The sequence below is a fragment of the Agelaius phoeniceus genome, chromosome 1, assembly GCF_051311805.1.
Source record: "Agelaius phoeniceus isolate bAgePho1 chromosome 1, bAgePho1.hap1, whole genome shotgun sequence".
Lineage (NCBI taxonomy): Eukaryota > Metazoa > Chordata > Aves > Passeriformes > Icteridae > Agelaius > Agelaius phoeniceus.
This window is the reverse complement of record NC_135265.1, coordinates 66,961,636-66,981,138: the sequence shown is the minus strand read 5'-3', so window position 1 is coordinate 66,981,138 and position 19,503 is coordinate 66,961,636. Positions and strand designations below refer to the sequence as shown.

The 19,503-nt window shown below is 43.7% G+C and overlaps 1 protein-coding gene across 1 annotated transcript; it reads left to right on the top strand.

Annotated features, from left to right (window-relative positions):
* The first annotated feature begins 730 nt into the window (after positions 1-730).
* Positions 731-19,469, top strand: GCNT2 (glucosaminyl (N-acetyl) transferase 2 (I blood group)). The gene is given in 10 exon segments (XM_077180878.1): positions 731-923; positions 925-1,118; positions 1,121-1,230; positions 1,232-1,263; positions 1,265-1,367; positions 1,369-1,586; positions 1,588-1,742; positions 2,743-2,872; positions 13,304-13,397; positions 19,245-19,469. Coding segments are annotated over 9 exon segments (1,173 nt in total). The 5' UTR covers positions 731-747; the 3' UTR covers positions 13,359-13,397; positions 19,245-19,469.
* The last annotated feature ends 34 nt before the right edge of the window (positions 19,470-19,503 follow it).

The window sequence follows — 19,503 nt, the reverse complement described above, 5'->3', positions numbered from 1 at the left end:
AAATGAAAATATTGCTGAAATAAGCTGTGACATAACTCTACACCAGGGCAAAAAAATTCTCTTGCTTCTTATATGTGAGTGTTGGTGGCCTTACATGAGAAATGAATAATAGTGAAGAAAGAAATTAAGAGGTGGAAGATGGATGAGTGGTTCTTCACCCTGTGTTCTTTGGCTGGAAAATGGTATGTATTGAACTGGGTTTCTGATTATTGTCTTCTAGAAATTGTATTTATCCAGAATATCAAAGAGCAGAAAGGCCACAATAGCGTACATATATGCTTGATCTAGTAGTGTAATTGCCATTGAGACACATTGAAGTAGTATTTATTTCATGTTACAAGTCTCACAATTCAGAAGCAGTGATGACTGACATATTGGGGTGGTTAAAAAAAATCCTACAAGTAAAAAAAAAAAAAAGAATGGCATGAGAAAAAGATGAGGTTTTTCTGTCATAGGGTACATGCACAGAAATTTTAACAGCTATATGATACATGCAGGGAGAGTGGGGAGGAAGCAGTTGAGAACACACCCATACATTGAATTTGGGGACACTCTGAAATAAGTGCCAGCTGCTTATTTGTAGGACAGCAATTATGCAATAAGTCTGTTTAATCTTCAGGGTGATGTGGAGCAGCTTCCATCTGCAAATTGTTCTTCACTTACACTGTTTCTACATCAGTGATGACTGTGCAACTTTTAATATTGATAGTAAGGGCAGCAGCTGCACACTCTGCATCAGATGGATACATGAGTCCTCCAGCAGGAAGTGAGCACAGCCATCAAAACAAGCTGTTGGTGGTGTCTGATGTTGTATTTCAAGAGAGGCTTCTTCTGAGGAGCAATGAATTGCTCCTCTGTGCAACACACAGATATTGCCTTTTTGCTGTTCTGAGTCACAGTGTTTCATTTCCATTTGTTTTCTACTGTTAATTTGCGAGCACAAAAACCTCTTTGGAGGCTGAACTTCTCAACGAGCTTGATTTTAGCAGAAGCCTGTAAAGCATTTATTGACGACAAGGTGTCCTTCTGAAGGAAAATGCCACTCAGAGAACCCAACTGCACAGAGTATGTCACACAGAGCCACCGCATCACCTGCGCCCTTGCAGCCGAAGGGGCCGCCTGCACCTTTCCTACCTCATGACATTGCAAAAAGAGTTTGAGACCTTCGAGCTTTTCTTCAGGGAGCTGTTCATGCTCCAGAATGACTGCTGTGTTCATGTGGATGTCACTCAAGGAGCCATTTCCCTTCCAGCAGGCAGTGCTGATTTCTCGGCGCCTCCCTCATTTCCTGGGCAAAGAGGGTGGTCTAGGGCAGCACCTCCCACCCGTGGGCTGACCTTCACTGCATGAGAGACCTGCTTGCCCCTGGCCATGCCCTGGTGCTACCTAATCAACACCTGTGGTCAGGACCTCTCCTTGAAGCACAACAGGGAGATCGTCCAGCTGCTGAAGGGCCTTGGGGGCAAGGACATCACACCCAGGGTGCTGCCACCTCCCCACGTCACCACCTGCACCAAATATGTGCACAGGGAGCAATTTTACTCTTCCTTTTCTTTCATGCTGTGGACATTTTTGTGCAGATGTCCATCTGACCACCTGTTTTGGCTCTGTGTCCACGGCCATCACCTGGCTCTTTGTGGGGTTTATGCTGCAGGACCAGCGTGTTCTCCATCTGTTGGCATGGTCTGAGGACACCAACAGCCCTGAGGGGCACTTCTGGGTGATACCCTGCAGGATCCCAGGTGAGCATGATTTCTTCACTTTTTTTTTCTGTAGATACACACATTTGTGCTTGTTTCACACATAGACAAAGCTGGAGCGGGACTTCTTACAAGAGTATGCAGTGATAGGATGTGGGGAATGGCCTTAAATTTAAAAAGGGTGGGTTTGGATTACATGTAAGGAAGAAATTTTTGCTGTGGTGGTGATGAGGCAAAGGAACAGGCTGCCCAGAGAAGTGGTGAATGGCTCATCCCTGGCAGTGTTCAAGGCCAGGCTGGATGGGGCTTTGAGGAACCTGGTCTAGTGGAAAGTGTCCCTGCCCATGGAAAGGGGTTTGGAACTACAAAATCTTTAAGATTTTTTTTCAACCCAAACCATTTTATGATTCTATTTCATAGGTGCACATGCAGATGCAGAAGCATTATCTAAAGTTGATTTTGATGAAATCAAAAATCTAGGTGAAAAACTGAATTGTTACATAAGGCTGATCTATCAAATAGTCTTACTGGCCCTTTTTTAGCATTGAGGGAAAGGTGACTGTGCTGTCCAGAATGTGCACTACTGTTCCATGTCTGAGCAGAAAGATACCTGGGGATCTAAGTCCAAACAGAAATCCTTGGACATATTAGCTGATTCACCTGTAAAATCTGAGATGATGAAAAGAGAAGCAAAAAAGATTAAAATATGCAATCTATGCAAGCATTGTAGTGAAGAAATTTTGTACAAGACATTCGTTTTGGTGTGGGAAATTCTATTTTTCAATAAATTGAAGTCAGTTCCTCCCAGAAAATCTGAATTCAGGCTAGAGTCGACTTCTATTCTTCACATGCTTTCCTAGGGGACCACACACATCAGCTGTCCCATAGGAATTGCAAAAAACCCATGTAACTCATAACTACTGCCTAAACTTAATTGTACAAGGTCAAGAATTTATGCAGAGAAGCAGAATAAGAACCAGTATTTTCATCTTTACTGTGTGTGTTTACTGCTGCTTTCACCTTGTTTGCATGACTGGGAAAGGGTTGGAAGATGAGCAGGATTTCACCCTTGTGCATGCTGGTTTTAGAAGCACCTGGCAGGACTCCACTGCTCCCAACTGCCCAGAGCTTCCCAGCAGCCCAAAGCAGGGATATGAGGAATGGAAGCACAGGTAAATTTTTTCTCCTGTCTTTTTCTTTCTCTTCACCTCTTCCCTGCTGTAACTTGTGGGAAAAAAACATAGGGAGCAGTTACAAAGACAGAGCACATTAACTTTCAAATTATCACATAACTTCATGAGCATAGTGCATGCTCTTCTGTTAACTGTATTTTACAACTGGCCTGCACAAGAAGTACAAGTAACTACTGATTGAGATATTTATAGAATAATTATGAGCATGTATTATTTGTAGCTAGATCACTTTTCCAGGAAGCTGGTTGCTGTGATCTTACTACAGTCCATTGCCTCAGAAGCCATAAACCTGGGACCAGATATATTCTCCATAGCCAGAAAGCTTTAAGTGGTTGACATTTGTTGTACTGCACTATGTAGCTCACATAGCCTGCATATTTCATTGTTATTTCCATGATAATCCATGTATGTTTTCCAGTATGGGCATACATTTTTTTTTTGTGATTGTTCTTTTTGTGTCTGAAAGATGTAACATTTCCACAGCACATATGTTTATTTTCCTCTTCCTTTTTTTCCTTGCCATCACATTAGATTGCCTGTTCAAAAGTGGCCATGTGGCTCTGACAGACGTGCTCAGAGGCTGTGGTTGCACAGGATTTTGAACCCAAACTTACAAGGAAAACACTCAGTCAGACACACACCTGAATGTATCCAAGTCAGATCCAAGAGTGCTGGGCAGCTCTGGGGTGAGAAGCCATGCCTCTCAGTGTGTGGGATGTTAGCCTGGGACTTAGTTCTAGGCTCTAACAAAAAACTCCTGTCCAAGTTTGACCAAGCCACTTCCTTTAAGTTTCCAGGTACATCACAGGGAGATAATGATTTCAGGACGTGGTCCAGCTGTTAGAACAAAAAGTTGCAGGCCTCCAGGCAAGCAGAGGAGTCATTTAAGGACCAGTTTGGATGGATAGCATACCATGAAAGAGCTAAGCCAAACAGTTATTTGCAGTATCAGTATCAGCCATGGTAATCTCAGTTCAGATAAAAGATAAAACAAGACTTGCCCACAAATCTTAAAATAGCATGCTTGTTGCCTAGAGTCATGTAATGAAGACCAAGAGTTTTTCTTACCCCCTTAAAGGCTAAAGACTTTCAATCCTATTCAGCTGGTTTTCAAATAACAGCCTTAACTTATCTTTGGTATTTATCTCAGGCTGCTTATCTTGCACATGACTCCTGCATGACAGAAAATTCTTGAAAGTCACCTTTCAGATAAGAAAGAGAAGCATGGGGGAATTAAGAGAAAGTATTTCCAAGGTATGTAGGTCTGAAATGGCCCTTGATGACTTTCCCCAGGACTCTGGAAAAGCGCGCACTACCACAGTGCAGGTCAGTGGCCACAGTGTTACCACTGGGACACCTTTCCTCCCTCTAAAAAAAAAAAAAGAAAAAAGAAAAAAAAGCAGAAAGTGGGTTCTGATGGCCATGGGAGAGGCGTGCATCCCCAGGCCGTGCTACTGAGCCCCCCTGCTTCTTCCAGGCCAAATTCCTGCCTTCACTTTCATGCCATATAGTCACAGCATATGGACGATCTGGGACACAAGCAGTCTCCTGCAAACAAAAATCCCTCAGGGTATGCAGGGGTGTCCATTGACATCCATCTCTGCTGGTCACCAGGAATTTATGCCTTGCTCAAGTGGGAAAATAAAGGTCACAAGAAGTAATAGGAGCACTTCTCATTCAGAGACACCAGCATGCTTTTACCAGGGAGATCAGTGCTTTTATTTTCCATTCACAGAATGGCCAAAAAGGGTGAAATGATATTCCCAGTGTGTTAAAGCAGACCACGGGCAAAGCCAGCACTGCTACACTGACTCCCAGTCTGATGCACTGGACTGAATAGCTTTCCAGAACTGGCTCTCCTTTGGAATGACAGAATGTGGTTCCACTGTCACCTCTGCTCTCTTTGCTAAGAGTGAGCATGCACAAGATGCCTGAGCACCAGAAGCTCTTTTTTACCCTTTCTGGAGTCCCTCTTGACAGCTCCTTGGCAAGTTGGCCTCTGTGCACTGTGCACTGTTAGAAAGACACCAGAACTGTTACTGCAGCCTGGGAAACATCGGAGGAGCTGTCTCCTACTTGCTTTAATGGGATGTCTTCAACAGCTGCTGCTGCTGTGGGGATCAGTTTTCCAATGTTCTTCTTTCCTCTTGCTTTCCTTCCCTGATGACAAGTGTAAGAGACATCAGGGTCTGGCACTCATCCATGATCTTTGTTCCTGATTACCACAAAAAAACCCCAAAAAACCCTGGATGAGAACATTCACACCCAGGCATTGATTTTCCCATCTCACCCTAAGCCCAGCATCAATAACCTCATTCCACTACTCACATCTCCTCAGATGCACTTGGCTAAGGCAGCAGTTCAGGGAGTATTGCCAATGGAAATATAAGAGTTGCTAAATGCTTAGCAATCCCCTCAGGCTGAGAGCTGCAAGAGAAAGTTTGCTTGTAACTACTGGCTGGCACAGCAATCACCATTCACTCCCTTCCCTGTGCCAGTGCCCAGCTCTGTCCTGCCTGCTGAACAAGGCTGCAGGCCCATCCTGACATGCTGGAGTGGCTCTTCCCAGCTTCCATGCAAGAAAAGACACTAATGTGTGGTTCCTCTCTCTTCCCCAAAATGTGGGGCATCTGTCCCAGGGAAAGGGGGTGGGAAAGGAGCACCGTGTCACAGCTGCTCTTGTGCCAGCTCAAAAGGGACATGGGTGCATAGCAGTGTTATAGATGGCTAATGAGGTGACTGGCAATTAAGGGATAAGTATTGTGTGAATATTAAGAAAAGCTTTATTGATGTATAGTTATGTTATTGTCATTTAGATGGCCTCTGCTCTCCCCATAGTTCCCTTTTCCCCTCTGTGTTGTTGCCATCAGACAGCCGGGGTTGTCTAGGACAGGTAGAGAGAAGGCTGCACATGGGTCCCTTACCCGGGGCAGTTGGGAATGGAAAAGCTTGGTGCTTAGGGGGTGTGGCATGGCAACACCTGACCTCCAATCAAATTACAAGGAAGCAGTAACCACCGATAAATTGCAAAGAAGAGCTGACTGGCAGATTTTGGGAGGGGCCAGGGCTGGCTTATACAACCCCCAGGGGTATAAAAGACTGAGCATCCATCTTGAAGATGAACTGGCCATGTGGTACCCATGAGGGCAGTTCTGAGCATTGCAGCTTTTTCTTTATGTATTCCTTTGTTGTATTTTTGTTAAGGTTTAATAAACCTTTTTAAATTTTCAGAGTGAGCAGTTGTTTCTCACAGCATGCTGTCGCTGCCTGCTGCAAACCTGACAAACTTTTGCATCAGTGTGAATATGAGGTAGTTGATTACTAGAGCAGGTAGCCCACAGTGTCCTGTGCAAGCCCACAAGCCCAGACCACTCATGATCTGAAGGGGTAGGTCACATTAACACAGGGCTGCTTTCCATCAGATAGAGACATCTGAGAACATGAGCAGCCTAAACCTGCAATCTTTCAGTGTATTTTTTGTTGCTGCTAATCTGACACCAAAATTGGGAATCAATGGAAGAAGATGTTGCCTTCTAGCTTGTGCTTACTTTTCCTAGGATCCACACAGCTGTGTGCTAGCCACAATTCCAAGTGGCTTTGACACAGTTGCTTATTATGTCTGTCTAAACTCGAAGAATCAGACTCACAGCAGCTCTCTCCAGGCAGGAAGATGGTTGCTAACATAGCCATAAATTTTGTCTGCTGGTGCAAAGGAATGAAAATGGTGGACAGTTCTGTTTGTGGGTGGAGAGTTAAACCACTCCTAGACTTTGAAAGTATATCTGCATCATCCTGATGTCAATTCCTCAGTTGGGAGCTGAATGGTATACAGGAAAATAAGAAAAATGGCTACAGGTATGTCTCCAGTGGCGGCAGTAGAATCACAAGGGAGATGGGAGTTGTCCTTCACTGTAGTTTTTCTGATGCAGCAGTCTTACGTCCCAAATAGAGCTGTTAGCTGTCAAAGAACACCTCATTCACACCCCTTGGATGTGAGTGTGAGATGAAAGAGAAATACCAGAAGTTTCTGAGTAGCACTGCTAATGTATTAATCTACCACATTAGACATTTCCTTATTTTTAAGTTTTTACGTGGCCAGTTGCTTGAACAGACAGACCTGTGGTTTTTTTCAGATGCTTTAGCTTGCACTGAACTTTTCACCTCAGCAACTTTATAATTCAAAATCGTTTTGGTGCCTCTCCATCCCACTGTCATTTGTAGATGGGCTCTTGGAAAACAACCTTCCCTGCAACACACACGTCATTCTAATATACACTAATGTGGCTCTGTTCTGCCTGGGGTAATTGTTCATTTTCTTTAGCTTAGTCCCCACCCTTCAAAAGTCAGACAGACAGAGACACACAGGTTTTTTAAATATGATTCCAGACAGTGATGCTGGTTGAATAAGCCATGCTCTAGAAAAAAGGTATTTTGTACCTATGTCTTCATCATTACTCATATAACTAATCCTCATTCTTTTGTTCCTGTTCCCCATTATTTTAATGAGACTTCCTGGTTGAGCAAGAACTTCTCATAGGAATAAAGTATTAAAAAATAGGGATTTTCCTGTGACTGTTTTTGAGTCTCATGCCCATGAAATTGTTGTAATCTCACCATCAAAACCTTCCTCTTTTGAAAAACCTGCTCAAGGGAAAGTGTTGCAACACTATTGCTGCAATCACAAAAACACCTTAATTGCAGAAATTGTGAAAAATTACTCTTGTCCTCTAGCCCTCCTGCAAATATTATAGTTCACCTGAGAAGATATAATGCAAAGCAGGCTTTGGTCTATATAATACAATTCACAGTCATTGGAATTTAAGTACTGCAAAGGAATAATCCTTTTTTTTTCACAACCAATTGTTTGCCTCTCACTGAAACAGCACTTAGTGATGATGGGATAAGGATGGATATGTCTTCAGTAAGACTCGTTGGAAAAGCACAGCTACTAAATGGGCTTGTGCTCCCTCACTTGGTTCTCCTTTACCTTTTCAACTATCAGACATTGGTGTAAGAGGCTTCAAAGAACACAGCTCCTTGAAGAGCAGAATTAGATGAGAGTAATTTAAGGAAGATTTGTTTTTCTCTCTAAACAACAACATCAGGTAATGTCTGTGATAACTCATGCATATAACTAACTAAACTCCAGTCCAGCAGTAACAGAGACTTTTCTTCACATTCCCAGGTGCTGAGTTGCCAACAGCCCTGGATTTTTTTAGGGGGAAGATTCAACCAGACCACCTGAGCCTATCCCCTCCTTTCACCTATGAGCAAATTCATCTGACCACATCTAAAGCAGTGTTGCACACATTGAAATGCAAACCCTGATGCCAGCACACAGCCAGGGTAGAAATTGGCAGAACCATGCCTAAATGGGTGCTGGGGTGGGCACTGGCAGCTCCTGCAGAGCAGCTCTCCTCTTGCCTGTCCTTGGCACGCAACATGTCCCCACAAGTCCAGCTCACTCCCACTGGGAGAAGCAAGTGTTTCCTGAACCACCCTCTAGAATTCAGCTCCTCAAAACCAGGACTGCAACACTCCCATATACACTAGATTTAGTTTAAGGGTCAAAACCAGAACAGAAAAGCTTCCTCCAAAACATATCAGAGGAAGCTACTAGAAGTGTGACTTTTCCTTATTATCCATCAGATGTTTAAACACAGGAGGTGCAGTTTAGCACACTCATGACTGTCAGCAGCCTAACAGCTCAAGAAGATGACATGCATTTCCTTAAATCAGAACACTTTGTTTTAAATAAGCTTCTTGCTTTTTTCTGTGTTTCAATTCTTTCTTTCCAGCTTCTGAGGTCTGCTTTGAAGCTCAACAATCTTGAGTTTATTTTAGTTAAACCTTCACCCTGCCACGCACACACTTTTGCTTTTGCATACCCCACTGAAATGAAAATTTCTGGTGGCAAAATGTGAAATTGAGCCTTTGTACATATTTAAGGAGGGGTGTTGGTTTTCTTTTTCCTCCATTGTCACAAACTCATCTTGAAAGAAAATCTTTTCTTCTGAGGAATGCCCCCACATCTTTAGCAGCTACCTCCCTTCCCTGGTCAGGTGAGATAACTTGTCTTGCTGGGAAAACAAGAAAACAGACAAACCAGAATTCCAGAGCAAATCATTCTTGCATCTTACGCACCTGGTCAGACAAATTCCTGTTGCTGTACAGGGTTAAGATGTGGCCCTTTCCATCCTACCCACAACTGCTCATCAGCTTCTCTCCATCTTCCTAAACACTGGATTGAGGCTGGGTTGTGGATGGTGGGGAGACTGCCTTTCCCTGTTGTGGGAGGTGGCTCGTGGCATTGGTTTCAGGAATGGGATCATGCAGGAGCTGCTGGCCAGTCCGGGGATGTGCCAAGGCTGGCAGTGTGGGCACTGTGGTGGAGGTGGGTGAAGGGGCTGGTGGTGGCCACCTGGGTGCTGCTGGTCACTGCTGTGCTGCTGAGGCACACGGGGGGTGAGTGGTGGCACTCTGAAGGCCCACGGAGTGGGCACATGGCACGCCGCTGGCAAGGCAGGCAGCCTGCCTGAGGGGCTGGCAGCACTGGGGCACAGGCCTGCCAATTGTAAGTGTCCTGCAGTGTGGGAACCCAGGAGATTCCTCTGGCTGCCCTGGAAGATTTGAGACCCTGGCAGGGGGCTCAGAGACCTTGGTATGGAGTCAAAAACACCTATGCCTTTGATCTTAGCCCATGGAAAAAAGTTACCAACTTTGTGTGAAGATTTACAAGCCACAAGGTTTGAATAGAATGACAGCTAATTTGTCACAAGGTGAAAAAGTAGAATTTTGGGGATTTAGAATGGGGATTTAGAATGGGAGTTTAAGAGGCAAGATGGGGGAATCTGGGCATGTCCTGTCTTTCTTCTTTCTCTTCTTGTCCTCCATCTTCTGCTGGGATGGTGACATTTCTGGATTGGTTTAGGGTAGAGACAGACTGTCTAACACAGGTAATAGGTATTGGAAAATTATTGTAAATAAAGTACACATAGTTTTTAGTATAAAAAGATAACACTGCCCTGAGGGCGGTCAGTGTGCCATGGACCGACCTGATGGACAGATCTCAGCGGGTCCGAAAAAGACTGTATCAGATAAGAGAAAATAAACAACCTTGAGGACCAGAGCTGAGGAATCCCAACATCTTCAAGAGTGGGGCTGGGAAAAAAGACCATTTAATACCTCGGGAGCCATTCCAGCAACAACAAACCTGAGACTGCAGCCTACTTATATGTGGTCCACCTCAAGCCCTGCATGTTTCCCAAACATAAATATATGGCTCCAGTGCCCAGCAAAAGTTACTGTTGATTTCAGTCGTGTCTTGCAGAATAATATTCCCAAGAATGGCAACAATTCAGGCGGATTTCTAAAGAGCAAACTGCTGTGCATCAGCTTGTGAAGTACAGGAGAAAAGCTTGGATCAGCTGGTGGCATAGGAGTGTAAAGAAATTGTCCCTTTGCCTAGAGAGAAATGCTGAAGGGGAAGCACAAGCTGTTTCAGGGGGCTGGTGGAGATTAGCCTGTTGGTAGATAGGTTTGACCCTGGAATCACAAGCATGGCATTTGGAAAGTCAAGGCCAATCAAGCAGCCTTTTATGCTGCAAGATTTCCAGCCTCATGTTGGTTTAAGTGTGCATGTTACTGACATGGGGGCACAGTGGCTCATGTGTAAGCTGCCTGTGTTTGTCTTCATAATCTGTGGTGCTGATGCAAGGAGGAAAGGGAAGGGAAGATGCAAGGTTGCCTCTTGGAGTCAACACATGCAGAACAGCTCACACTGGAATTGTAATGGCAAAAAAACAGAAGGGAAGGGCTTAGAGGGGATGTTACCTTTGGGGTTGTGTTGTCTTTGTCCTGTGAGAGAGGTCCAGGCTCTGAAGCATTGCTTTTCCTTCCTCCCAACCTCCACCACTAAGAAAAGGCATGAAATTAAAGGCAGCAGAGGGGCTGACACGTCTCTCCTTGTGGCTCTCTCCACACCTGAGCAGTGCAGTGCTGCTGGTGGCTGCTCTTAAGGCCTGGTGGCAGCAAATCTGTTTCCAGAGCAGTGCTCAGTATTGCTGCCCAAGAGGTGGCTCTTTCCTATTCCTGGTTTTCAAGGACAAAACTCTGCCAACCATGATGGAATGAGAGAACAGAGGTGAACAAAAGTAGAGTGAGCAGCTCATGACAAAATTTATTTTAACTTTCATTTATTTTAACTTCTCAGACAAACTGTTTTTTTAAGAACAGCACCCCAGGAAAATTCTGAATCTGAAATCAGTCACTCAAGCAACTATTTAAAGAAAAATATGTATAAATTAATTTTTTTCCCCATATTGAGCTACACTTTACCCTACTTTTTAATTAACTTACAAAGATGCCTGATTTCCTCAATTTGGGAGACAGTGAATAATGTGAAGTCAGTAGTTTGTAGTCCTGGAAGGCAGTGCCTTCCAGTATTTTTGTGGATGTCCTGGGGTCATTCCTGTTTTGTCAGATATCTTTCTGCTTTGCCATTGTATCAGCATTTTCCAAAATTTCCCCCACACTACATTTATTGCCATCTGTTATGAACAGATTTTTAATTGGAATGGTAATGCACATCCCAGGCTATTTAAAGCATTTATTCCCTGCCATCACTGTCCCTTTTTCTTTTTCATAAATTGTTATCTTTACCTTAATGCTTTCTGTGAAAAAGTAATATTTTTCTGAATTTTCCCTGGGACAAACCCACACTTTTTGGCATGTTGCTTTATTTGGTAAATGCAATATACCGAAGGGGAGAAATAAATCTGTTAAGTTCTGGTTATAGCTGACACACACTGCTGTTTATGGCAAAGTGCTGTGGCAGTTCTGCAGTTGGATCATACAGCCCTTTTTGCATTTGCTTTAAAAGTCATGAGTCAGTTTTTGTGGCATGGCACTTGGTGTGAGTGGTTGGTATTGGGACTGGCACTGTTTAACATCTCTGTCAGTGACAGGGACAGTGGGATTGCATGCACCCCCAGCAAATCTGCTGGTGACACCGAGCTGTGTGGTGCAGTCAGCATGCTGGAGGGAAGGGATGGCATCCAGAGGGACCTGGACAGGCTGGAGAGACGGGACTGTGCAAACCTCATGGAGTTCAACAAGGTCAACTGCAAGGTCTTGCATGTGGGTTGGGAAAGGCTCAAGGACAAATACAGGCTGGGGGAAAATGGATTGAGAGCAGCCCTGAGGAGAAGGACTTGGGGGTGTTGGTTGCTCAGCAAGACCCAGCAGTGTGTGCCTGCAGCCCAAAAAGACAAATGTATCCTGGGCTGCATCCAAAGCAGTGTGGCCAGCGGGCTGGGAGAGGTGACTCTGCCCCTCTGCCCTGCTCTGATGACAACCAACCTGCAGTGCTGCATCCACCTCTGGGTCCCCCAGCATGAGGAGGACATGGACCTGCTGGAGCAAGGCCAGAGGACTATAGAGATGATCAAAGTCTGGAGCACCTCTCCTATGAAGACAGGCTGAGAGAGCTGGGGTTGTTCAGCCTGGAGGAAAGAAGGCTCTCAGCTGACCTTAGCACCTTTCCAGTACCTAAAGAGAGCCTGTAAGAGAGATGGAGAGGGACCTGTTATAGGGGCATATGGGGATAAGACATGGGGGAATGGCTTTACACCATAAGAGCATGGTTTTAGATTGGATATATGGAAGAAATTCTTTACTGTGAGGGTGGTGAGGCACTGGACAGGTTGTCCAGAGGAGTTGTGAAAGCCCCATCTCTAGGAGTGCTCAAGACCAGGTTGGATGGGACTTTGAAAAACCTGGGCTAGTAGAAGGTGTTTTTAGAGACATATAGAAGGTGATAATTAGTGACAAGCATAGGATAAACTCTAAACCTGTTTATATCCTGGATAGGTCCTGTGATCTGCCTAAATCTGTATCTATTATTGTATACCATCATAGGCTATAACTGAGTTCCAATAATTCCTTCCAATTATATCATGCTTGAATTTATTCTGTTAGTCTCTTTCCTTAAACAAACCAACCAACCAACCAACAACAAAAACCAAAGCAAAAATCCAGTGCTTACCACTAAATTCATGTGAAGGTACTTACTATGTGTTAGTGGCCCAGTGTTCAAATAGCACTTGGAGGGCAGTGCTGGTTGGGAAGGTTACATGAATGATCATGTGCAGTATTATACTGAGGCTGCTGTAGAAGAGGGATTTTATTTTGCAAATGAAACTTTTAGGTCTTTTGTGTTGACATCTTGTCTTTGTAATGAAAGCTGCTCTCAGTGAAGAAACTTGACAGCCATGTTAGCAGCCAGGCATCTGTTGATGTGTATTCCAAAGCATTTTACCCCAGTTCTGTGGAGAAAGATCTCAGAGAGTGCACATAAACCTGAACACAAAGCTCTTAAAAGGACTAACTATTTGATTTTCTGTTACCTAGTTTCAGAAGTCCCAGGATCCATGGCCAGCACACGATGGGGAGGTGGAAGTGGTGAAGTGGATTGATATGGAAGAGAGACATGGAAGTTGTCATGGTAATGTGTATGTTTCTCTCCATTTTTTCTTCCTGTGCTAGCAACAAATATTTAATTTCAAAAATCCTTAATCCATAACATAGTTATGTGTATTGATGAGAAAAATAAATTGAGAATTTCAGTCAGCTTCAATGACAGCAATTTCACATCAATACAACTATATTGAAATCAGTGAAAATGCACAAATAGCACCCAGAATTAGTTTGTGGAAAATCTAGTGTGGGTAAAAGTATTGGTTTCTCTTCACTGACAGAGGAAATTCAACTGGTATTTTCAGGTGACAACACCCCAGCCTACAATGTCACTAAAAACAGTCAAGAGAATAGCAGTAGCAATTTTAATTTCTGCTGTGTCAGAGCATAAACTCATGAGACAGCATTTTTAGAGATATTCTGTAAATGCAGCTTGGATTGGGTTGTTTCACACTGCTTGCAAATCACTTAACACTTGGAGACCAAAGTATGAGAGATCCAAAATGAAACACCAGGACAAAGCTCCTCTTGCAGCTGTGGGAGCTTTCCATTTTTGTCATTTTTAATGGGATATTTTCTAGCTCCAGCTTTTGTCTTGCTACCCTGTCATTGCTGTCTTTTCCTACAAAAATACAAACATAGCCATGTACTCCTGGAACTTTTTGTGTCTAAAAGACAAGTGTAATGAATCACAATCAGCAAGACCTTAAACACAGAAATACAACTTCTGGCTATACATATAGGTATGGTTCTGTCAAATATACTGATATTTACTACAGAGAATAACAGAAAACTACTGGAAACAGAATAAAGATGCTGCATTTCCCAGATCATACCTGTTCTTTAAATATCTGTTGGGACAAGATTTGTAAGAGCAAACAAGATCTTTTACTAGATCAGTGTGCCTGGTTAGAAAAATCAGATAGGGATTTAGGCACAGGAGTCCATGTCTGAAAAACAGGGGCTTGCATATTTGTCTTACTTGGCTGACTAACTGAACTGGAAAAAAAAATTAAAAAGAATTATTTACATGCAGACTTTGATTCATCAGTGTCCTTAGACTGTCCTGTGTAAGGACACAGGGAGAGATGGAAAGTGGGGAAGATAAGTATTTTCAGGACTGAAAAAGAGTAACCAAGCTTTGGCAATAACCTAGTGTTTCTGTTTTGTATCTTGATGTGGCATAAGATTTCTTAAGATTTCTTCCCAAGTGTATTCAGTTTCATGGCATACAGTGGTTGACCCAAACACAGCCTAGGGCTTGATAGATCACAGCTCCATTTTAATTCCACAGTAACAGCCACTAGAGGGAGGCCATCCAACGTCTTAGCAGATCGTCACTTCAAACCCTTGGTAAAATGCACAAAATCTCAACAGACCCGATATGCTGCAGAGAAGGAAAAAAAAAACCAACCCCCCCCCCCCCCCACAAAAACAAAAACAAAAACAAAACAAAAAACCAAACAAACAAAAAACCGAGGCTTGAGAATATTTTAGTGTGGCAAACAGAAGACAAAAGTCATGGTTATCAGTCATCATGTCCTAAAAAACAAAGCAAGGAAGCAAACCTATGGATGCTTACTCCTCTAGCTGTTGTGGTTGTATTCACATGGCATGTGAGCAGCACTGTTGAGTGACCCAGTCAGCTGCACAAAAAGCAGTAAAAATTGGGTGCCTGAATCTAGAGAGACTGGGTGCTGCTCTCCTGCCTTTCTTCTGAGCAAGCAGTGATGGCCCAAAGAATAACTCTTGAATAACAGCAGTTTACCACCAACTTTATGAAAACATTGCTAATTTCAGGGTCTTTTTACAAACTGGATTGCAAACTGCAGCAGTTCTGTAACAGGAACACAAGACATTTAGATGTCCTGGAGCATGGCTGGTAACCTGCAGGGAAGGTTCTGAACAGACAGGATCTGCCTCAGTCAGCTTGTTCTGCTTTTAGAGCTGTCAACACCTAATGATGAAGATTCCGGCAGAGAGGCACCAAAAGTTTACCTCCAGAGAAGAAATTCTGCTTAGTATTTGGAAGAGGGGAGAAGAGAGCTTTGCTATCCTGCTGTCATGGAGGAAGCTAAAGAGAGAAATATTGCAGAGTGAGTAATTATTTCAAATAGAGAGTTTTAGGAAGATCTAGAGACTTAAGAACTTAAGAGAGGTCTGGGACCAGCCCATCCCTTCCTTGGTCTAACAAGCTGAATATCTCCCAAACTGAAAAAATCCCAAATAAAATAAAGCTGTGCTCGCCATTTTGTGTGAATATTTAAAGTAGCCCAGAGTACAAACAACATCACATTTCATTGTTAAGACTCCAGAGGTGAATAGCAAAATGTCAACAGCAGAAGCAATGAGCTTGGCAGTTTGAAATTGATGGATATAATGGCATGTAGCACTCTGAACCTGAAGAAATACAGATATTTTATGGATACCCAGATACATTCCGGGTTAAATTACCTATTCAAGTAAGAATCCAGAAAAACATCACAGATTACTGTCCTTAGGTTATTTAAGATTATTTAAGTTTTGTTGGGGTTTTTTAAATGTTTGTTTGTTTGTTTGTTTTTGTTTTCATGAATGCTACTCCAGGTTATGCTTTTCTATAAGTAAGTCAATCTGGTTTCACTGTGTGACTGATTTTTGAGTGCCACACCTGCCTCAGCAGTCTCTTTTTTTGTAGAAACAACAACACAGTTATTCACTGTAGAAGAGACAAAACAATGACTTCTGGCAGCCAAACTGAAGAAGTGCATCAAAACCAGTGAGACCTTACCATACGGGTGTTAATTTGAAATAGCAGTAAAAGACAGGGGAAGATGAAAAAGTGAGGGGGGTGTCTGGTAGGAAGGATGTTAAGGAAGGTTAGACTACCCTGCACAACAGTGACAGCAGTGATTGAGTTCAGCAGCTGTGGTGCACCTCCACAGAGAGAGCTTGAGCTCCTGCATCTGTACCTCCTTTGTCTTCTATTTATATGACAGAGCAAAAAAAAAAACCAAAACAAAAACCCACAACAAAAAAACCAAAACCACCCCCCAGATGTTTACCAAAGTATCCAATTTCACTTTAGTAATGAAAACAATGTGTATGTAGAATCATAGTATTACAGAATGGTTTAGGTTGGAAGGGACCTTAAAGGTCATCTAGTTCCAAAATTGCTACCATGGGCTGGAATTTCATTCACTAGATCAGGCCCCCACCCAGCCTGAGCTGGGACACTTCCAGGGGCACCCACAGATGCAGAACAAAGAAAAATCCAAGCACAATTTAGTGAGCTTGTAGTCTGGTTTGGTTTTTTCTCTCGCATATTGCATTCCTCTGTTGGCTGTATCAATTCCTCTGCCTTATTCTTCAAACCTTGTCTCACTTAATTTATGAGCACAGAGCTACCACAAACCCATCATTTTGAAACCCACAAATACAAGGCTGACACCCATGAATAAATCATAGCATAGCCACAAGAGGCATAAAACAGAAGTAGCCAGTAGGACTGTCTGCTCACTGGCTTCTGAGTCAGTCACTGGTTTCTAATTCTGTTAAAGCATCAAAGATTCTGATTTATGTGAGCTGTCAGCAGTGGCATCAGCAGGACCAAACAATGAATGAAAGTGCTGTGAACATAATGAAGGATGGTCTCAAAATCACAATAAGGTGTTACATCGTGATGTGCAGGAATAGATCAACACCCTCAGCTTTCACCAGGAGCCAGCCTGTGATCATACAAACATCTAATTAACAGCTTGACATAATGCTTAAAAAAAGTTTTTCTGGCATTACTCCACAGCAGAGAGGCACTTTTGATGACCCTCTGCAAATCATTCTCAATGGATTTAAACAAAGACCAATTTTCATTGCTCCAGATTCACAGTACCACCCTCTACCTATGGCTTTGCTTTCCAACTCCATCCTTTCCCTACTCTAGGGATCCAGGGAAGATTCAGACCTTTGGTAACAGAGGGTCATCCAAGAAAAGGTCTTTGCCTAGCAAATCCTGCTGTCTCGGGGCTGGTGACTGCCAGCACAGTGGTGGTTTGCTATGTGGGCATGAAAGCTTACTCATAAGAATGATTAACAATTGGCTGGTGTGTGAATGTCATTTTTGTGAGGGGCACTTGAAGAGGCTGGAAACAGGCATTAGAAATAGGCCTAGAAATAGGCACTGAAGGCAAAGCAATGGCATTCAGTAGGTAACACCAAACTTTCCTACCTAATTTGATTAGGTGCTTGAACTAAAATGGAGGGAGTTGCACCTGTGGACTGATTAGCATAATAAGTGAGAGATATAACTAGCAAATAGACAGGGGGTCAAGTAGTAATTATAGGAAAGTTACATTACCACTGAATCCTTCTGCCTTAGTTTGTTAAAATGTATAAATAGTGCAATCAGTTTGTTAAAATGTATACATAGTGTAAAGTATTGATGACAAGTGAGCGGACCAAGCTCGCTACTTTGTGCAAGCTAGAATGAAAGATGGAAATACCTGTGTCAGTGAGTGAATTGGCACTGGGCACCAGTTAGCAAGCCTGCCTTCAGGACAAAGGAATGCATCCAGTGCAGTGCTGGGCAGGCTGCTCCACGTGGCGCTGGGGATTGTGCCCTGTAGCACAACGCCACCATTGCTCTGCCATGTGTGTGGTATCCTCAGCAGAGCTGCCAAGGAATCCAGATGCCTTCTTTTGACATCTGGATTGGGTTTCCAGGGAAAGATTGGCTTATGAGAGGAGACACCAGGACCAACGCTCCTGTTGGGCAGAGTCAGCCAGCTCCAGGACAGACCCACTGCTGGCCAGGGCTGAACTCAGGATGACAGTGGTGGCATCCCTGTGATAATGTATTTAAGAAGTGAAAAGAACCTACTGCACAACAGCATTAGCAGCTGGAGAGAGGAAGGAGAACCTTTTGGGAGGAACAGCCCCGCAGACAGCAAGGTCAGTGAAGAAGGAGGACAGGAGGTGTTCCAGGTGCAGGAGCGGAGGTTCCCCTGCAGCCCGTGATGCAGCCCGCAGTGAGGTGGGCTAACCCCCTCCAGCCCACAGAGCAGAGATCCTCCTGCAGCCCAAGGAGGACCCCACACTGGAGTAGGTGCCCTGGAGGAAGCTGAAGCTGCAGCCCACGGAGAGAGGAACCCACGCCAGAGCAAGCGTGCTGGCAGGACTTGTGACCACGCAGAAGATCCACAGGCTGGAGCAGCCTGTTCCCGAAGCACTGCACCCCATGGAAGGACCTGCGCTGTGGCAGGTTGTGCAGGACTGTCTCCTGTGGGAGGGACCTTGTGAAAAACGCCAATCACTTGTTCTTGAAATTTGAAAAGTTTAATGATAAAAAATGGTTATAAAAATAGCAATATAATTAGAGTAATAATAATTTGGACAATTTGGATTAGGACAATATGAGACAATAGAAACAAAGAGTTACGGAGGTACCTTTTTTTGGGCAAAACAAGCCCGAAAAAGGACCCACGTTAACAGAGGATCAGCACTTAATAGCTGTTTGCATATTCATACATCTCATACATGATGCATAAATTCCATTCAAACAAAGGCTTCTGTCTGGTCAGCATCAACTTTTTCCTCTTAATCCTGACGGCGTCTTCATGGCTGAGCAAGGCGGGAAGAAGTTAGTTTCTTCTGATAAGAGAGCAATAAATTCTCTTTCTCTGAAAGATTTAGGTGTCCTGTGGCTGCTATCTCGCTGCGAGTCCTTTCTTTAAAAAGTATCTTACATAGCACAGTTTCTATTTTAACATTATGTTATAACCTAAAACTATATTTAACACACTATTAAAAAATTAATTCAGTATATCTTTCTAACATAACACATATAATACTCATTTTAATATTTGCGAAAAGCCAAACATAAAATACGCATTTTTCACAGACCCCACGCTTGGGCATAGCAAGAGTGCGAGGAGGGAGCAGCATCGCAGGAGAGGCGCTACGGACCGACCGCAACCTCCACTCCCCACCCCCTGGCAGTGCGGGGTGATGCCGAGCCTGGGAAGAAAAGGGGAGATGGGTGTTTGCTGCTTCATTTCTGACTTGGAAAAGCTGAAAAACTGCGTTACTGATGGGCAATCAATCAAGCAAATCCTCCCGGAGCCGAGGCAGCGCCGCCACTACGCTGCCGCCGGTGCGGG